Here is a 20178-nt window from a genome sequence, read left to right as displayed (position 1 = left end):
TTTTTTGTTATTTTTTGTTGTGGAAAATTCTTCACAGCACATTGAATGCTTCGAGATTAAAAGCTGGTGGGATCTCATTCTTCACCTCATATCTCTTGGCATCAAAAGCCATACAGTTTTCTTTGTATTCCTTGATAGTTTTCAACCCATGTCTCCTGTTACAATTTTTTAAAGTTATTTTATTGTATCTTGTTGTCAGAAAAGACAAAAAAAGTGTTTATCTATTTAGGCCAATTGAAGGAGAAAGAGAATGGAAAACAAAGACAGAAGGGTCATTCTCAGCAATGAGACACCTCTTTCTCCAGTGACAAAGTAATTGCCAATTATACAAGTGAATTCAGATCAATGGTGACAGTATTTTCAGAGCCTGACCACACCACAAAATAACCTTTTATTTTCTGTGGGCATGTCCGTCATAATTCTATTGCATTTTAGATTATCATATTTAATGGCAGTTCTGAAATTTTCATGTGCTAGCAAACACATCAGTATTTGTTCTGCTTTTCTGTGTTTTCCGGGTGCATATATGCTCTATATAAAATTAAATCAAGGAGACATGCTAATGTTTCTTTTGTATTGTCTGTTCAGCTTTAAGTACTGTACAGAGCGCTGTAAGGTGCTGTGACATATCAGTTACTTATAAATGACTTATGTGGTTCTGGTGTTACAGTAGGAGTCATGTGGAAAATGCCACGACCATCTGCAGAGTGGAAATCTGGAAACACTGTAATATCATATACAGCATCTATTCATTCTGCGTGGCAGTGATATCAGTCTGAAGAAGAGCACTGTTTGGCTATAAAATGATTAAGGCTGATGATACCAATAGATTTTAAGAGCGTCTCCTGTGTATGTCTGAAAGTATCTGTACAGTGCCAGATCAGTAATTTATATGAGCTGTTTCAGGTGTAGAAACATTCAGAATATTAGTAAGGAAAATAACAGGATAGTCATAAGCAAAGCAGAAGTTACAATGGCCTGGGCAGCAAATGAGTTTTTTCTAAGGCCAGAGCACTGTGACAAGCAGCAGACACGCAGAAGGATGTGGAAGGCTGCCACTCACAGTGCAGTGCCCTGTTGCCAGCCTGGTCCTCTAGCACTTTGCCACTGCGCATTTAGCATACACAGAGCTTCATTTTTCAGGTTACGAGTGTGATTTTTATGGCCCTTTTTGCTTCTTACAGTCAGTCAGTCAAAGAAATACATTGTCTTATTGAGGGATAAGGGTTGATTCTGTTTTTCACTTAGCTCAACCGGGAGTCCCATTTCCTCCTGTCCTCCTGTGTGCTGCAGTGACATGCAGAATTTCAGAGGACTTGTGAGAGTCCAGGAGAGAATTCCCGTTACATGCTTGATGTTAGGAGGCCTCTTTTTTTCACCACTCCAGCTCCCATCGTAGGAGGTTCGCTGAGGACATGCCGAAGTATGCTTGTAGCATTCTGCTGATATACACAAGGAGCTCCCATAACTGTAGGCATGGACAGCGTTCAGGCAATACAGATATGACTTGAAGTGATCTTTGCCTTCCTCTGGGCTGCACCTTCCAGAAGAAATGAAGTGCAGTATCTGCCCAAGGAAATACGGGTAGATAAAAACTTAATTTTAGTCATTCAGGGTTATGTGGTGAGCAGGGGACTGGAATGGAAGGACAGTTGTGAAATTCTTTGATTCTACTACGGCACTCTGTGAACAAACTGCACTGATTCTTCCACAGAGCTACTGTAATGCTCTCCTTGTTATTACATTGCATAAATAACCAGCTGCTGCCTCTTACCTTTATTTCCAGCTGTTAACTCCTTTAAACAACAACTGAAAATGAGGTAAACAGCATCCTGATAATTTTCTCCTTTCAGATAATTTCTGTGGTTATTGTGTTATGGCAAACTGGGAAGAGATATGGTGTAGCAACAGAGGGGAGGCCTCCCTCAGAGCAGTATGAGGAAAGATGTGTAGATACCGAGCAGTGTTGTAACTGCATGACTCTTCAGTCGTTTCAATGAGAATCTTATTGTGTGTAAGGTGCTAGCAGCTGTGCGTAAGGAATGACAGAACCCGTTCTTCTGAAAATGCACAGGGACCTCTGGTATAGAATAGAATTTATTTTTAAATGGAGGCCTTCCCAAAATATCTTTGTTTTGCTCTGGGCTTATTGCAAAAAATATGTTTTTGTGACATTTTGTAAATGTACCTGCATCCTTAGATAACATTATTGTTGTTGTTGCTCAAAACTATTTACAGAAAGAAACAGAAAGAAAGTGCAGGCAGTTACCTAGCAAGACAAAGGGAAAATGACAGAGATGGTGAAAGAAAAGCTGGATTTGAAATGCAGCAAAAATTACTATCTTGCAAAATTCATTCCACCATGTGGGTTTGCTGCAGTGGAGAAATGTGATTGAAATGGTCATCCTCAGGGTCAGGTGAAGAGAAGTTTACAGGCATCACATAAAATTAGGAAGTGATTCAGTAGGTTAAAGGCAGTTCAGAGTTTTAGATTGCTGAAGCAGCACAAATGAGAGAGCACTCCTGTATGAGGATCAGGAGAAAGATCATAGAGAGGAAGGTTGAAAGTAGACTAAGCAGACGAGGACATCCATGTTTAAAATTAAAGTTGCAAGGTAAAGGATGTCAATTAAATGTTATCAAGACATTTCAAATTCTGTTTGGAGATAGATAAGAAAATTGTAAATGTAGCAAAGAAATGTTCAAAGTAATAAATAACATTTATATAACGTATCCATCACAAGATCTTGAAGTGGTTTACAGAGGCACTTAAACATTTTATTTTTACTTTATAGGTGATCAAATTAAATGACTTGAAAAGTTACACAGAAGTCAGTAGCACAGCCAAACTACTGATCAAGAGCCACTACTTACAGTAATCTAAATGTAAAGATGCTAGAATATGCTCTTTCATGTAAGGTAGCTGTTCATCTCACAGGTGATACTTCTGTGTAACTAAACCACAAAAATGCTAGTCTGCTGTATTATCATCCCTGCATTACCTGAGTTCAAAGCATCACAAAACTATTTCTAAGCGTTGGAAACTGATGTCAGTGTTTATCAAGATAGCTTGCAATTTCTCTTTGCGCTTTGTCTGCATTTCACAGCATATCATACGTGGCATGTCAGTAAAAAATAGATTCAGTCTTGCCAGCAACAGAAAGCAAAGAAGGAAGCAGTGGTAGTTGGCTCCCAGCAATGTTCTCTTGGGAACAAGTCTGAACTGAGGCAGCTTTAGGGCTCTTCAGTTAAATTAGTTTTTCTTCAGTCCTCTGCATGATGGGGTTGTTCTTTTAAGGACACCACCACTTTGCAAACATCTGAAAAAAATGGAATATACTCCTAGGAAACAGGCATCTTGTTGCACTGCTGAGTTTATAGTAGATACCAGTTCACAATACACAGAGAAAATACCTCTCGGCACCATAAGAAAGAGAGCAGAAACGTTCCATAAAACACTGGAGGAAAACTGTCTCTGGCTGATAAGTTTTTAAAGCACAAAAATCTTGGGGGATGTAACAAAGAGCCCCAGCTATCTTACAAGGAACAAGACAGATGTGTCTGTCCCCATTACTGGGGTTCCAAGGCAGAGCTGGAATGCCGCTGTGCGTGTCAGTCCTCTCTGCTGCCCGCTATGTCATGGCACTACAGGGGGCTCAGATTGAGAGGCTGTTTACATGATTATTTCAGTTGTTTGAGGCTTTTTCCAGAAAACTCATATTGTGCCTGTAGTTTGTGGTAAGTTATCTGCCATTTTTAGTACTGTATTGGATTCAGTTTGATCTGTGAATGAAGTTTACGTAGATGAAAGTAGACCTGGGTACATTCCAGTTCCCAAAACAACTGTTTCCAACCTTCCAGATCATTTTACCATCACCTTTTTGCTGATTCTCCTGTATTCCTTAGTTATTTTATCTCTGAGATGTGCAATGACTTGTTTGTAGTCATTATAACAACACCAAAATGGCTTAACAGTGCTTCCTCCACGTGACTTACCACAACTGGAAAATGGTGCTGATTGTTCTGGATGAAATGGATAAGAGGATGAACAGATAATCATCGCTATCATTAAGTTTGGCATCATGATTTATTGCCTTCCAGTAGTGCTCAGTCCCACAGTTCTTGATGCTACAGTCTTACACATGGTCTACTTAAGAGATCAACAGATCTCTGAGCAGGAGGATGTGGGCTTACTTGGAAAGGCTCCAGTGTGGAGTGGCCACAGCAAAAGGAAACAAAAGTGGTTTAATGATAGGTTAATCATGCCATGGTGACTCACTGATCATGGGTGGATTGCTGTGCTTGCATATCCAGAATCCACCAGGAGCTTGGAGTGTGGACAGGCTTTGGCAAGAAACTGAGAGGTGTACAAGTGTCTGTGCAAACAGAGAGTGCTTTTTTCTGTAACTTATCAAAAGAGTTGTCTCCTTGGATGCCTGATCATGAGGATGGCAGTACTCTCACTGTTTTGCTCAGAGCTGTAAGCAACCTTCAGTAATGTGGATAGTCAGAAAATACGCAAGATTTATGTAGTGGCCCTTAAGGAAAATTAGTCACTGGAGCCATTTATACTGGCTTATATTTGCAAGGGGGAAAAAAAGCAAGATATTTTGGTCTAGCAGTACAGATCTTAAATGCATAAAACCAAAAATGCTGAAAGTGTTCATGTTTGCATATTGAATGGTGCTTAAAGGAGATAAAATATCAACAACAGTTGCTGAAAAGTCCTAAGTATAGATAAGGTGGAAGTAAAACCATTTCCGTCTTAGCTGATAATTTTCTAGCTTCTCTGTTTTGGTTCTTGACTTCAGCAGTCATTTTGCTAAGTTTTGTATGTAAATTATTTTGTTTTCACATTATCTCTTAAATAAAGGAGAAATTCTCATATAGGCGCATGCAGAGCTGACTTGCTTTTAATAATTCGTACGGTATCTCTTTGAGAAAGGAATAAGGAAAAAAAAGTGAAAGCACATTGTTTCCCAAATGGCAGTAATGCCTCCTGTCAGACAGTAGAAAAGGGAGAAAAAGGTATAATAAAGCTCCCTGCTATCACGAATCTTGCAAAAGTGACCTCCACTGGAGCTGTAAATTACTTGAGGAAGCCAGTTAGCGAGGTTGGAAATGTGCAGAACATAAAATTGATATTCTGTTATAAAAACAAGCTAATGCAGAGGTGAAAAACCCGTAGAAATTCTTATTTTCACTAGGAAGAAGCAGTCATCGTAGGATTGTGGGTTAATTCAGGTCAGAAGGGACATAACGAGGGCTCCAACCTCCTCTCAAAGCAGGGTCAGCTACGAGGCCAGACGAGGTTGCTCATGGCTGTAGCCAGTCTGATCTTAAAAACCTCCAAGGGTAGAGATTACACAACTGTAATGTTGAAGAAGAAATTGAGGTGATAATATGAAAAAATTAAAAATCAGTTTGTACTTTATGGTGTAATGTAGCTTTCAAAAAAGCCCAGACTGTCTGCACTGTATATGCAAAAACTTTATACTGTGGAAGAAGGTGGCAACAGGTGGCCTTTCCTGTTAGGAACAACCTGTCACATTCCCATATTTTGCCAGTACATTATAAGCTATAATAAGCTACCTTGCTGAAGTAGCAAGCACTTTAACACGCTCAAGAGAGAAAAAATGAAATGAAAATGTTGATGATTGAATGTGCAAGTTGCCTGAGTTTTTAAGAATGGCTACCAGTATTTGGCTTATTTTTGTCCTTTCAATTACAATTTTACAGCAGTAGTGTGTATGTACCACCAGTTAATTTCGAAGGCACATTAAAAGCTTCTTCAAGATACGAATTTGGCCATATAGCCGCCGCTGATGTTTTACTGGTGTACAAACAAGTTAAGTGATTAACCCGAAGTCACTGAGCGTGCCTGTGGCAGCTGGGTGGCAAAACCCAGGTGTTTGTGCTGTTTTGTGTCTCAGCAGTCCTCCCCGAGGAAGAGGTAACAATACTAACGTCACAGAAGAGAATTCTCCATGAACAATTAATACTTTCTTCTAAAAAGGTCCCAGAAAATGCTTGAAAAAAGGAATGTTGAAAAGCAGTCTGCTTCATGCCATGTATTTTACACTTTTTTTTTGCTTCAAATATAAAACATAGCAAAAACGAAGAGCCTAGTAAATGATCTCCATATAAAGAAACCCAAAAACTAGAAAAGAGAAATGAAAAAGACTGGCTTTGAGGCCATTTACAGAGTTGGAGGGATGTGAGGCTAGTGCAGTCCAGAATTTAACATCTGTATCCTGCTGCTGATAAAATGTGGGTGTAGTCCAGTTGTTTGCCCTTTCGTTGCAAAGTGGAGGCTAATAAACATCTCTGACAACAGAAGCAGGTATTATTTAATCACAGCTGTTACCACAGACAGGACTGTGCCAGTTATGTTTGCATTGCATTTATATTTACAGAAACAAGTTTGTTCAGAAGAAAATTATCTGTCTGTGCATCTGTGCATACATCAAAGTATGTCTGTTAAATACTTCTGCCACACAGCAGAGCATGGAAATAGAAAGATAAGATCACTAATTTTTTTTTTAGATATTGAAATAAATGCTAAAAATAGGGAAAAAAATGGTCAATTTCTGGAGCATCGTATTATTTGAGAAGTTTTCATAATCAATATTGACTTCTCCAGAGAGGAGAAGGGGCAGAGGACAGTTTCTATGATAACTATTGGATTGCTTATGAAAGTTACTACAATATTTGTCTTGCCCATTCCATGCTTTGTTATGCAGTCAGAAACAGATTTCTGTGTTTTCAAGAGCTGTTCAAGCATAATTAGAGGCTCAAAATGAGTTGAAATCTCAGCTGGCGGCCCAGCAATTTGTTTTCATGCTGCAAGTCATTCAAGATTTATACATGCATAACTTTTTGATGGAGTAAGGGGATATCCTCAACCCAAGTACTCTGTTACACCTCTGTTTTTATGCAAGGTACAGTGCTCTCGGTGTCCAGCTGCATGCTGTCCTCTGCCCCTTAATGTGGCAGAATCTTAGTAGCTGCTCTGCTTCCGTCTCTCTGAGCAAAGACTGCAATATAATTGCAATAATGTTATGTAATGGTGCGTTTGTTTCATTTGTAATACATGGCAGCAACAGGGTCATTTCTAAAAATACTGGCAGTGCAGGGAGCCAGGCCCCTCCGGAGTCTGAAGAAGGTTTCCACGGCAGAAGCTCTGCCCGGGGGAAGAGGGCTGTGGCGTGCAGATGGAGCGTGGCCAAGGGAGCGCGCAGGTCGGTGTGGGCAAGGTGCCTTCAGAGGCAGAGCGCTGGTCGCTGCGTCCTCCCACCCGCGCGCTCGGGGGGCCTGGGGGAGTCCTTCTGCAGAGGTGGAAGCTGCCTTTTCCCTAGTCACCGCAGACTTGGTGCACACCAGAACTGTCACCCTCGGTCTCTCGGATGAATCCCCCTGACAGCACAGCGGGACTGTTTGTTTAAGGGGGTGCAGCCCACGGCTGGCTGCATACGCTGAATAAACAAAGAAATTACTCCCAGACAACTTCAGATGCATGACTTTGTAAAGCATCTCTGTTTCCTTGTATTCAAAGGGCCTTTTAATAAAGGAATGCATAGGTTAGCTGAATGAATTTCAGTTTCAAATACAAGAACCATCTCTATAAACAGAGAACATGCTGGTGCTGTAGAATACTACGTTTCATACTGTCTAAAGAATAATACGAATACAGGTAAAGCAGATTGTACCCAGGTGCCCTCCTCACTGAGATGGTTCCTTTCTCTGTCCCTGACTACCACGCAGTAGTGTATCAGTGGAGCACTGGCCATCTTCACTGTTGACTCATGACGCAGCTTTTGGAAGGGAAGTTAGAGGAGGGTCCTGTAAGTTCTGTATTTGCCTTTTCAGTGAAGGCAGGAAGACACGACATAATTGTTTTAATGAAAAATCAAGAAGTAGTTTGTCTGCATATGTAACACATACATTTGGGAGACCTCAGTTAACTTATCCTTGAGACCACTGGCATTATTTTTGCAGTGGCACGAAGAAGGCTATGCTATAGATATCCTTCAGTTACACAATCTGTTCACTTAGAAGCAAAATACGAATTTTTAAATGAAATATGATGCATAATGGAATTTTAATTAAAAAGGTTATAATTCAAGTAACAACGTTCACGTGCTTACCATCCAGATTGAGTCATGACATGAAATCACGTTTTGATAAGATCTCACTACTTGCGTTGTAGCATGGTCAAGTACTCACACAGTGGCATGTTCTGGAGATGCATGCACTTTTTTGCCCTTCTGCCTCTCACTAGCAGGTTGTACAAGACGGGGCTTGCGCGGCTGGAAGGAGGCATCACTGTTCACGCCCTTGTCTCTAGGCCTTTCATGACCATGCATGGGTAAAGCTGACCCTGCATATATATGAGCAAAGATTTTGCAAAGCTCAGAATTTATTTGTTGTTTTTAATATAATGAGGGCAACATTACTGCTGTATTATCCCGTGCCTTTGCAGATCTAATAAACATCATACATGATTTGTAATCCTTGTTGAATATGCTTATGTAGGTAGAGATTATTTCACTGATTTTCCCAAATGATCTAAGCATTCAGTGATTACCCCTCTAATTTATTTCTGTGCCAAGAATAATGAGTGGGCTCGTGATGCAGCTCTGTCCAGGGACCCGAGAGAGAGGAGGTTTCATGTGAGTTATGGCAACTACTCTGGTGTTCATGGGGAAAAAAGGCCTCCACCTCCCCTTCTCCCCTCTTCCATGTAAATCTCTGTCAACCCCCATTGCTGACTCCAGATTACAGGGCTTTTAAAGATAAACGATTAATTATCTTCATAATCAATTTGTCAGGGCCATTAAGGCCTAATAGTGCAGCCAGGGCCCTGGCGCAGTTATAGAAATGGAAAGAAGTAGGCTGGAAAGAAAAATTGTTCCACACTGCAAGACGAGTGTACAAAAAATTAGTTTCTTGTAGTAAAATGTTTCTGGATGCTTTCTGTGGTGACTTAAGAAGCTAGGCTTGCTCTGTTTTTGGCATGATCTTGGCATATATTGTTCAGAAAACAACAAGATGCCCAGTTGTGAATATAGAATACGGCTACCCTGATAGAAACATTTAGAAGTAGTATGAAATCTATTTGTCCAGCAACACATGTCTAAAAAGTATCAGTGTATGTATTTGATGTTCTGAGAAATGTCAGCATGACATATAGCCAGGAAGTAGTCACAGGGCTTATTTCAACCTTTGTATTTATAATCAGGTCTTTGGGAGACAAAAAAAAAAAAAAAAGTCTGTTTTGAGGTCTGCCCCTTCTAATGAGAAGCTTTTGAAAAGTATGGGAAAGTAAGTCTAAATAAAGTATCTGTGTAAGACCTTTTTCAAAACACTTGTTGCATTTATCATAAGAAGCTGTATAAATCACTTCAGTATCAAGCATCTTGTTGTCAATTGTAATTTTTACTCATCTTAAAAGAATACAGAAGTAAGTATTATATGACTCATGAAGGTTCTCACACTTGGCAACATTGGCTTCTTCAGTTTGAAAAGGCTTTCAGAGAGACTTGCTAGTTAGGGAGCAAGATTTATGGGGACAAGCTGTATCTTTTATTAGACCAAAGCATAGCATTGGAAATAACGGACAAGCTTCCAGGCAAAGGGATCGAGGGACTGAAAACAGCCACACTGACTGGGCTTTGCAAGGAAACTTGCTTCAGTGCTTGTCCTTGCTTTACCTGCTCTGAAAACAAGAAGCATTTCAGTCCCTAGGCTCTTGCGTTAGTGCTTTTCACAAGTATTAAAATCTCACACATTTAAAAAAAGATACGGCAATTACAGTTTTTCAGCTTGCACACTGGATTGAACTGACAGATGTGTAAAGAAAAGATTTAGCTAATGAAATTGATATAATGTGCACTTTCCTGTGAAGCCTATGCTACCTAAGGATGTAGAAATATAAAATATGAGAAACACTCATCCAACTGTGGTAAATACCGCATCTTCCCTGCTAGCTTTACATGGTAAGTATTTTTACTTTGAATCTTTCTGTACCGTCTGTATATGTTTAGCTAGATTAAAGCATCATTCTGCTTAGAGTTTCTTGGCATCACTGTAATGTAGGTTGTGGCATGTGATCCTACACAACAAGGAAGGTTTCTCTGATGGTGCAGCAGAGTCAGGAAAACTTCTGACTGCATATTTCTCAGATTCAAAGTTGGAGTTTAAGTAAAGGTACACCCTTAGTCACATGTGTTTATCTTCTCAAATGCTAATGTTTTCTGACTAAGCAAATGCACAACCAGTTTTAACCAGCAGCGCTCAGCTAAGATCAGAATTGAGCTCGCCCTTCCTGGAGACACATGCCACCTGTGAGTTCCTCTGAAGAACTTCTGGTTTGGCAAATGGACATCAGTTTACAGATCTGTTTGCAGTATAAATGCCTAGAGAGCTGGACTGAATCTAATCAACAGAGAGAAATAAGGGAAGTTTGAACTCTGTATTGGTATAAGGAGTGTGATGACTCATAACAAAGTTGCTCATATAGCACTTCTCATCTATTTGAACCTCTTGTTTACTGTGTTAAACATATGCAATATTACTCTGTGATCAAAACTTGATTTTGTAAATCTTGAACTAAAATCATATTTAGTGATTTCTAAGAAATACCCTACTGAAAATGTATTAGAGGTTGCAGTTAATGGGACCAAATGTAAAAAGCATACGTGTCTTCTAAGGGAGTGATTCAGTGACAGCTGGTTTCACTGAGTCTATATACAGCCAATACTACATAAATCTCCAAACTAAAAAAAAAAAAAAAAAAAAGGCGCACCTAAGGATTTTGTGCACATGCATGGCGGCATATCTGAACAGGACCACTTGAAAAATACAATGCAATTATCCAAGGAGTGCAAGGAATCTTAGCTCAGCTGAAGTACGGGTGCTTTACCCCTGTAAGGCAGAGGATGCCTTTTGTCCACGAGTTTGGAAATGTGCAACTGGGGAGATCTACGTGCTGGAAGTGTAGGTAAATGGTATGTAAGTGTAGATACATAATCATGTTATCTTTGTCAGTAAATCCAGCGTAAAAAGTCCCCATCTTTGGCCACTTATTCCTGCCTCTGTGCTACAAGGATAATTTTTTAACGAGTGTCACTTTAGTTATCCCCATAGAGAGTTAGCCTGATGCAGCTATGGAGGTGGTGACAGAGTGCAAGAGCAGAAATGAGTGGTCAAGTAACATCAGAAGAATGCGGGGCTTCCATCACATTAGTGTATATTGCCCACTGATTTCATGTTCTGTGACACAGCAAAGCCCCAAAGCCAATTCGTGACATACTTTTTCTTTCCTGACAACAACAGCTCAGGAAATAATGCAATATCCTCCCGCACTAAGCATTTTCTGTTCTGTTACCCTCTCTTGTGTACTGCCATCTTGAAACTATTAGATAAAATGAAAACTTTTAAACTTATTTTAAAAACTTATTATGAGTTTTATTTGTATAATTGAAAAGATTAATATTAACCACGCTGTAACAGCTACAGATTAAATACTCCACCAGGGCATAATGCGAAACCACATGTTGTCCCTGGGAGTTAAATTCTGCTATTGATTGCAGACACAGGTAAAACAGAGTATGTAATATCGCAGATAACCAGATGTCTCCTTAGTTGCTACAGACTAGAAGTGACTGAAAAGCACTCTTAAGATGGGAATTCTGTCATGCTCAGTGAATTTGTATTAAATGAGATCTGTGGAGGGTGGAGGCTGAGTTGTGGCAACACGGAATTAAAACTCATGCAACTGTGTTCTACTGTAGTATTTTATAGCAAAATAATACCTGACACATTCATGTCTCGGGCTTAATATATTTTTGAATGATAATAATTTTGAAAAGGAGCCCCAACAAAACCATTGCAAACCAGTGGTGACACCACTGTGCAATATAATCATCCAACAATATATAGTTAAAAAAGCTGTAGGGGGTAGAAATAAGATAACTTGAGTTTCTTCCACTGACACATACTGTGTTCCTTTTAAAGTACTTTTCTTTTAACTTTTTTTTAATATCTGGAGGTAGAAACAAAAGCAAATACTAAAATGGAAAGGGTTCGTAACCCTATGGGTGTGACTGTCAGGAGCTTAATCCCCTTACCTTCTCTAAACCTTACTGAAATCACTCTTACAAAGCAGGTGCTACTAGGACAGAGCTACCAACTAAGGTAAAGATTACACTGGAATTACTGAGTGTAATCTGATGTTCCTACTTTTAAGTACATCGTCAGTCCCTTGACTTGATGGACTGGTGCATGTGAATTTTAAAAGAATAGATGGAGTCTTGTACCAGTTGTAATAAGAAAGGCTAGAGGGTAAAAATAAATCTTGAGATTCTAAAAGTCAAAAGCTGAGTGGAAATAAAAATGGATTATAGTTTATAAATTTCAGTAATTTAAGTTTTTAAGTTTCTGTAATTACGCAGTAAAGTCTTACATGAAGAACTAAAAAGCAAATGAGCTCACACTTTTGCGGTATTATCTATGAACTTTGTTAGCAGTGTAACAATTTTCAGTATGTGTTTTTGTGTTGAATACAACAATTTTCAGTACATATTTTCATGTTCTATATGCATGCCATGCTCATTAACAACAAGTCATGATAATTTGCTGCCGGGCTTGTTGCAACCGATATATTTGTGCTCAAGAAACTGGAGAAGTGATCTCACGTTTCAAAACTATCTGGGTTGGAAAGCCACACCTCTGCAACCCCCTTTCCTCCCCAGCTTCATTCGTCCTTACACACGGGGATTTCTGTTTGGGTTTCAGAGAACAGTTGTGACACTTTGTATCTTCTGCAAGAGTTCCTGGAAAATTTCTGGTTTTGAATACAGAGTTGTTTGCCAGCAACATAATTAAATCAATAAATTTTATTAAGCTGTCCCTGGGCTGCCTTTCCAAAATACTTACAATTTGTAAGTAACGAAGATCTTTATCCTGATGTGCATTTGTTCTTCACTTTTACTTATCAAAGTTACCTGTGCAGTTAATCTTTGGTACATGTTGCTTGTTGTCTGGGCAAGCATTGTTAAGGATGAACTGCTAGTCATGCTCTCTGAAAGCAAAATATGACAAATAAGAATTGTAGATCAGTGGAGCATGTGTGGTACTTGTCTGTGGTGTTACTGTTTATCGGACTGGAACCACATCAGCAGTGAATGTACGCCTGCTTAAGTTTCCCAGCTGACTTTGAGTATTTTTACTGTCCCCTCTCTACCTGGAGAAAGTAGAACAATTCAGAATATCTGGCATTTTGACATCCAGTGGCTACTTATGGGGAAGCATTTCATAAAATCAGCCTCGATCAGCTGCAGTGCATTTAAATATACAGTCACATTCACAAAACGTCTGTCTGAGATGGAAAGTAGAATAGTTCTACGTAACACTTCTGTAATAAATCAGCTCTGCTGTCATGAACCAAGATTAAAACTCATGGATAACATTTTCTTCAATAGCGATCTCAGATTTTGTCACTACACATAATTATACAGATGACAAAGATTCTCTAAGACCTGATCTAAACCAAGGAGACAAGAGCTTCTTTTTACAAGGGTATCCCAAAATAATAACCAAAGAGACTACTCTTCAGCTCTACAGTAAGAAATTATTTAAGTATTTTAAGGCTGAAAATAATCTTGCTTTGCTACTGCAACCTACTTTTAATTCTATTTGTACATTTGCCATTTGCTTAAAAATTGAAGTGATATTCTGACTGAACAGAAAAACCTTGCACTATGCTAAACCTAGTACTTTTTTTTATAAGGTGTTAAACAAAGAACAATGAGTTTAGAACAGCAGAAGTTTAAGACAGGCTGACTGGCAAAACAGGTTGGGTTTATTCCCATTCAGGGCATATCCAGCCTCTGGTGTATACCTGAGGTGTATGCTTGAACCTATTAATGTGAGGTAAAATACAGATGTTTGGGATTCTGTCTTTGTCTACCAGTTCCAATACGTGAGAGGCACAGAGTTACTGGAAGACTCTATTGACTGTATATTGAGCAATTATATGCAGTGTTTTTAGAAGAGGCACCTGCAGCAGTACACACCCTTTTAAAGACGAAGTAGATATAGGAAGCAAGCTTTAACTGCAGGCAAGTGGGAGGAAGACAAGAATCATTACTAGACATCATTACTACATTAATTTTTTCCCTAGGGACTTGATTCGGCAAGACACTGAAATTCTGTGTAATTTTAAGGACAATAATTTCCCACAGCTTTCTTTGAGCCACTTTCTTACTTCTTGAGGTGGAAACAGATACTTTCTTCTCTTGTGGTTTACATGGTGAATTCTGATTTTTTCCTCCCCTTCTTTCTTCATTCATGAAATGCTGAAATCATGTGGCAATTATAAATACAGAATGTACAAAATCAACTAAACTGCTTGACATCATTGATAACATATAGGCACATTTATAGCTAAGTATCCCAAGACTACCTCATAGGGCACCAAAACCATCTGATACCTCTGAAAGATCTTACATGAATTGTTCTCTTTCTGAGGCACACACGCCACAAAACCCACAGGAAGTTGTCTCTATAGTGGCTGCGGTTCCGCAGTTTCCTTGTTCCCCGTCTTCAAGTGGTCAAAACTTTTCTTAAAAAGTTAAATCAACACAAAGTAGAGAGTAGACTTCCTGTTCTTGCAGTGTAACGGCTACACATGCCTTCAGTTAGAGAGAAGGATTCACACATCTGATTGTCCTTCCTTTGACTCAGTTTAGGGGTTATGGTTTGGAACTATACTGATTAAATAGTAGTTTTATTTTTAGGTTTCCTACCAAGAAAATATAATAGTCCTTTTTTTAGACATCTGCCAGTAGCTGTTATTTAAAGGATGTGTAAAGCACTTGCTTTTCTTCATCTGTTGACTTTTAAGACAGTTTTCTCTCTGAAGATGAGGCAGCCAACCCGTTTTCAGGACCTAAAAGGGCAGTATCAGGAATATGATTTAAAATTCTGATCCTTCAGCTAACAGATGGGGCTTGGTATATTTCTGTATCTGACTGAATGTACTATATATATGTATGGCGTATATATATGTATAAACACTGATGTGTATATATCTCGCTACGTATCGATATGTGTATATATATACACGTAGACATTTTCTATTTCCTTAAAGCCTTTTTAAAGGGAATACATGAATACACTGGAATCCCAACAGTCTTAAAAAATATAACTTTCTCATTTCAGAGATGAATTTTGTAATACTTTATTAAGGATTAAAAAAAAGGTTAAATAGGAGTATCATTCAAGGTTTCTTTCAATTTTAATATAGTTATGTTAGGTTGATTCGACGAACATTTGATCAACAGTTGATTTGGTGTTTTCAGTCCTGTTGATGGTAGCTTTGCTTATGAGCAGTTTATTAATGAAGAGATGCAAAAGTTCTCCTAAAGGAAGAACTGAAAGGACAGGAAATAGTCCTGCTATTGCTTTGTTTAAAAACAAGCAAAAACATTTGTTAAAATAATTTGTATCTACCAACAAATACATGCATTTTGCCAATGCTACTAGAATAAGATGGCATTTCTAGCTCCTCTAATTTCTATCAAGAGTAGAGATGGAGTTCTAAACAACTGTTGGAAAGAAGGAGAAGGGAGATGGGGAGGGAAGGAAAGGAAGGAATAAAGAAAAAAATCAGGAAAAAAGGAAAAAGAAATTGAGAGAAAAGAAGGAAGGAAAGGGAGGAAGGGATCCCATTAGTCTCTGTGGGTCAAAAGAGTTATGTATGTCCTCTCCCAGACTGGCGAGAGATCATCTGTGATCATTTTATATCCACTGCCAGATGTTTCAAACCCCTAGATAGAATTCCTTCCTTGTTAAATAGTCTCTTTCGTTGTCAAATTCAGTGTATGGATGGATGACATTTTCTCATCCAGTGTAAGATCATACAAAAACGGCACCGCCGTCTTTGTTGGAACTTTGCTTAATATTTTTCTTTCAGGTTTTTATTTGTTCCCCATCTTTCTCCAATACCTGAATAACTACTTTTCTTTCCCGTGGTCCTTCTTCCCTTATTTTAGGGATCAATTTCCACCTCTCTGTGTTTGCATGCCGGCAGTCCTCTTTCATGCATTCCCCTGCCGTATTCCACACCTTGTTTTATGGTCTGTCATCTTTGTTCCCAGCCTGTCCTCCTCCCCAGCCTGCAGGCATTGCCCACCCTCCCCAGAACCGTTCTTATTCACGGGGGGGGGGGGGGGGGGGGGGGGGGGCAGATGAAGGGGAGGAATTACTTTACCCTACTCTTTATCAGGTCACCCTCCCCTGAATTTCTTTTGTCCGTCTCCATACCTTGAAATCTTCCACCTCCTTCCTGTTGTGACCTCAGCCTTTTCCTTCCTGCCTGCTCCGGTCAGTACCCGTAGACTCTGGCAGTGAAGCATGCAGGCATAAAAAATGACACATTCTGCCTTCTGCATGTGTAGATAGGTTTAAGAAAAAAATCTGAGTCTTAGTTACGTCTAGCGATTAACAAATAAAAACTCTGCAGTAGTGTTTTCATGGCAGAGGCCAGCAGAGGAGCTTTGGCAGAGGGCCGTACGGCCACACCGGAGAACTCCCGTGGGGATGAGCCCCTCCTGCGCTCGCACAGCCGCTGCGGCTCTGCGGGGTGCGGGGGGAGAAGGCATCCTGTTTGGGCGCTCCGGGAGTGGCCAGGGCCAGAAGGTTGGGGATGGGGCTGACCAAGGCTGGCGGGTACTGGAGCTTTGAGGCTATCCTGGTATGTAGGAGGCAGAGGGCTGGCACTGTTTGCTCCGAGGAGAAGGTCCCAGCGTGCTTACTCTGCCCTGCAGTGCTGTGTGCTCCGCACCATGGTGGAGGACTTGGCCCTTCCCCCCTGATTTCGGACGGCTGCCTTGGGAATTTGCTTCAGCTATTTCCTGGAATATGAATTTGTTTATTTTTAAAGGAGAACAAATGTAAAACTCGTGCAGTAGCTTTGGGCAGGGTGTTTCTTGGTAGAGGAGTGATTTGGATCATTGAATGATTGCCTCTTTTTAACAAGTTAAGTACTTCTGAAGATTGCATGTAGCACATGAAAAGTAAACTGCAAGAGCCACCATGGCTTTTACGGCCATCTCTGCCTTGGGCAGCGTTTGTGAAGCGAGTGCAAAATACTCCAGTTTCGGTCTGGGATTTGTTCTTACCTACTCTCCTTTCACTGGAAGCTGATGTACCTGATCAGTCATGGAACTCTTCCTCTAGTTTAATATTTAAAGAGTAAATTAGCATAATTAACTATGGACCACAGTGAGGTGGCTAATACACAGAGCGCGCCATCTTTTCATTGAGGTTCGAGGCACGTTGGTGGGTGATTCTTCTGGAAGTGGTTTGGTTAACTCAGGACTTGGTCCTACAGAACTTGGGAGCACGCGCCCGGCTTCCAGTGGCACGAGCCGTCCTGCCGCAGTGAAGCCGAGTCCCAGCGCCAGCTCCATTTTCAGACAGAGCCCCATCCTGCATGGGGTAGGCAGCCCCTTCCAAAAGTAAGGTAACGTCTTCGGGGAGCCGTTTTCTCAATGGAAGAAAATGTTGGTGGTGATTCTCTTAGTGCTTAAGTAAATACCTCCTCTGGAAAGACACTAAAACCCCTTCGCCTAAAATGGTTGGAAAAGGTTATTCCCAAAGCGGCGGGCGGCGGTTCGCGGTACTGTAGGACAGCGGGCGCTGGGCAGTCGGCGCCTGGCACCGAACCCGCCTCACGGGCTGTTCCTGTCGCGTCTCTGCTGCGCGGATCCAGGAACAAACGGGGCCGTCGGCAGCGCGAGGACGCGAGGCGCGGGTTCGCGCGCCCCGGGCTGCGGCCGAGGGCCCGCCGGGCCCCGAAGGAACGAGGGCGCGGGGGGTGCCGCCGAGTGCGGGCGGTCGGGCCGGGTGCTCCCCGCGTTTCAAACCGCCCCCCGCGCTCCCATAGGCTGCGGCGGGCCGGCGGCCGCCCGGCCCCCGCCGCCGGTGCCCGCCGCCCCGACCATCGCGCGGGGGAGCCCGGCGGCGGGCGAGGCCTGCGGGCGTCCCCGTGCCAAGGGGCCCGGCGGGGGCGGCGGGCCCAGAAGCGGCCGCTCCGCCGCGCCGCCGCCGTCGGGGGTGAGGGGGGGTCGGGCCCGGCGGCCGGGCGAGGGGGAAGGCGGTGGCGGGGCGCTCCCCCCGCGGGCAGGATGGGCCGCGCCGGCAGTCAGACACGTCAGTGGCTGCGCGGGGGGAGCGGCACGCGGCGGCCGGGCGGGCAGAGGGCAGCGGCGCCGCTCCCACCCTCCGCGCCCCAGCGGCGGCACCCCGGGAGGGCTCGGCGGGCCCCGGCCCCGCGGCGGGGTGCCAGGCGTCGCTGGCCGCCGGAGAGAGACCGGAGTTTCATCAAACTTGAGCCTCCGCTCCGCTCCCCTTCCCCTTTCTTCTTCCCTCCTCCCTCGTCCCCGCCCCTTCCCCGCCGCCCTCCTCTTCCTCCTCCCCCACCCGCGCCCTGGGATGTTTATTCGGGCAGCTGCGTGAGGCGCGGGCGACGGTGAGTTTATCTCCCCCAGCCCGAGTAGTTGCAGGCACGCACACACACACTCGTCCTACTCCGGGGGAGAGGAGGAAACAAAATGTCTGCCAGGGCCGCGGCGGCTTCCACTAAGGTAAGGCTCGGCCCCGGGGCGGCGGCACTCCCTCCCCGCTTTAATCCCTGCCGTCCCCCCGGCGCGGTTTCGGTGGCGGCGCCGCCTCGCAGCTGCTTGTCGCGCCGGGGAGCCTGTGCCCCACCGAGCCCCTACCCCGCCGGCCGCGGCTTCTCTCGCCCGGCCCGGGGGCACGGGCAGCCGGGGGGCCGCTCGGCCTGAGAGGGTGGGCGAGGCGAGCCGGGCCGGGGCCTCCCAGCCGCCTTCCCTGGGCGGCCAGCGAGCCTCCCGCCTGCCGGCCGCGCCGAGCGAGCGCGCAGGCGGCCCGCAGCCCCCCAGGCCCGGGGCCGCTGCCCCTCCGGCCCGCCCGCCTACTTGCCCACCTGTTGGGCGTGCGGCGGCGCCCGGCTGGCGGGCGGGGAGCGCCGGGCCCCCCGGGCGCGCTCGCATGAGGCGGGCCCGGCCTCCCGGCGCAGCCCCCGGCGGCGGTGCAGGGGCGCTGGGCGCGGGCCGTGCCCCGTTGTTCCGGGCTCGGAGCCGGGCGGCGGTCGGGGAAGGCTCCACCGGGGGAGGCCGGCACCGCAGGGCGGCAGGGTCGCCGCTGGCGTGGGGCGGCGGTCCCTGGGGCCGGCCCTCCCCCTGCGCCGTGGGTGTCGGTGGCGCAGGTGCGCGCGGCGGGCGCGTACCCCGCCCTGCCGCGGCCGCCAGTAACGCGGGGCCGGCCCGGGGCGCAGGGGCGGAGTTGGGAGCGCTCAACAGGTTGTTTCTGCTTCGTGTGAAATTAAAGGCTCTCTTTGAAACTAGTTTGAATTTAAATTTCGAACTGCTCTTTAGCTGTGGCTCCCGAGTCGCTGCCCCGGCTTCAGCGTGGCGCGTTCCCAGCGTATGTGAGCCGGTGTTGCCGGAGCTCGGCTTGGTGGTGGCTGCTCCCGAGTGAAACTATGTGGTTTCGGTCTGATGTCACTTGCTGGTATGCGCTTACTCAGACGCGATGTTCTGCAGGCTGAAGCAAGATACGCACCTTATTACATTACTGCTGAAAAACCTCAGGTTGCTTGAAATACGAAGTTACTGGTAAACTTACTAGTTGTCAGATGTTGTTAGCTGTGGCGATTTTATCAACTCTGAAGTCTTGGTTTTATTTTCAACGTGTATTCAAGGCAACTTCAGCCTTCACAAGTGCAATTTAAAAAACTTAGATGCCAGTGTTGGCCTACTGAGTTGCGTACCCCTTTCAAAGTATGTTTTCAGAGATCTTTTGTTAGGTTTTAATGCATATGTGCACACATTTAAAAAATAAATGCATCCAGTTGGCGAAGTAACTTATTTTGGGTAGTATTTCAAAATGGTGGTATCACCTACCTGCAGAGGCAGATGAAGTGTACTTTTCCCCCCTGTTCAAATTCATTTGTGTTAACAACAAGCAAGACTTGAAGATAAATGTTGTCTTTGCTTCTAAAAAGAACACTGTTGTGTTAGAATTCTGCCATGTGAGGAATTGTAAGAAATTGCATCAACTTGAATTTTGCAGATTTTCTCTTGTATA

At 43.5% G+C, this 20178-nt stretch overlaps 1 protein-coding gene across 10 annotated transcripts in view; it reads left to right on the top strand.

Annotated features, from left to right (window-relative positions):
* Nucleotides 1-20178, top strand: part of TJP1 (tight junction protein 1) — a 216182-nt gene that overhangs the window by 119177 nt on the left and 76827 nt on the right. Inside the window, exon 1 of one of the 10 annotated variants that reach the window (XM_075431501.1) lies at nucleotides 18305-18653. The exons of the other annotated variants lie outside the window; for them this stretch is intronic. Coding sequence (XP_075287616.1) covers nucleotides 18621-18653 — 33 coding nt within the window. The 5' untranslated portion in view covers nucleotides 18305-18620. Of the gene's footprint in view, nucleotides 1-18304; nucleotides 18654-20178 lie in introns of those variants that run through there. 10 annotated transcript variants of the gene reach the window in all.

Source organism: Opisthocomus hoazin, chromosome 10 (genome assembly GCF_030867145.1).
Source record: "Opisthocomus hoazin isolate bOpiHoa1 chromosome 10, bOpiHoa1.hap1, whole genome shotgun sequence".
Lineage (NCBI taxonomy): Eukaryota > Metazoa > Chordata > Aves > Opisthocomiformes > Opisthocomidae > Opisthocomus > Opisthocomus hoazin.
The sequence above is the reverse complement of the archived record's forward strand: the minus strand, read 5'-3'. Positions and strand labels throughout refer to the sequence as shown.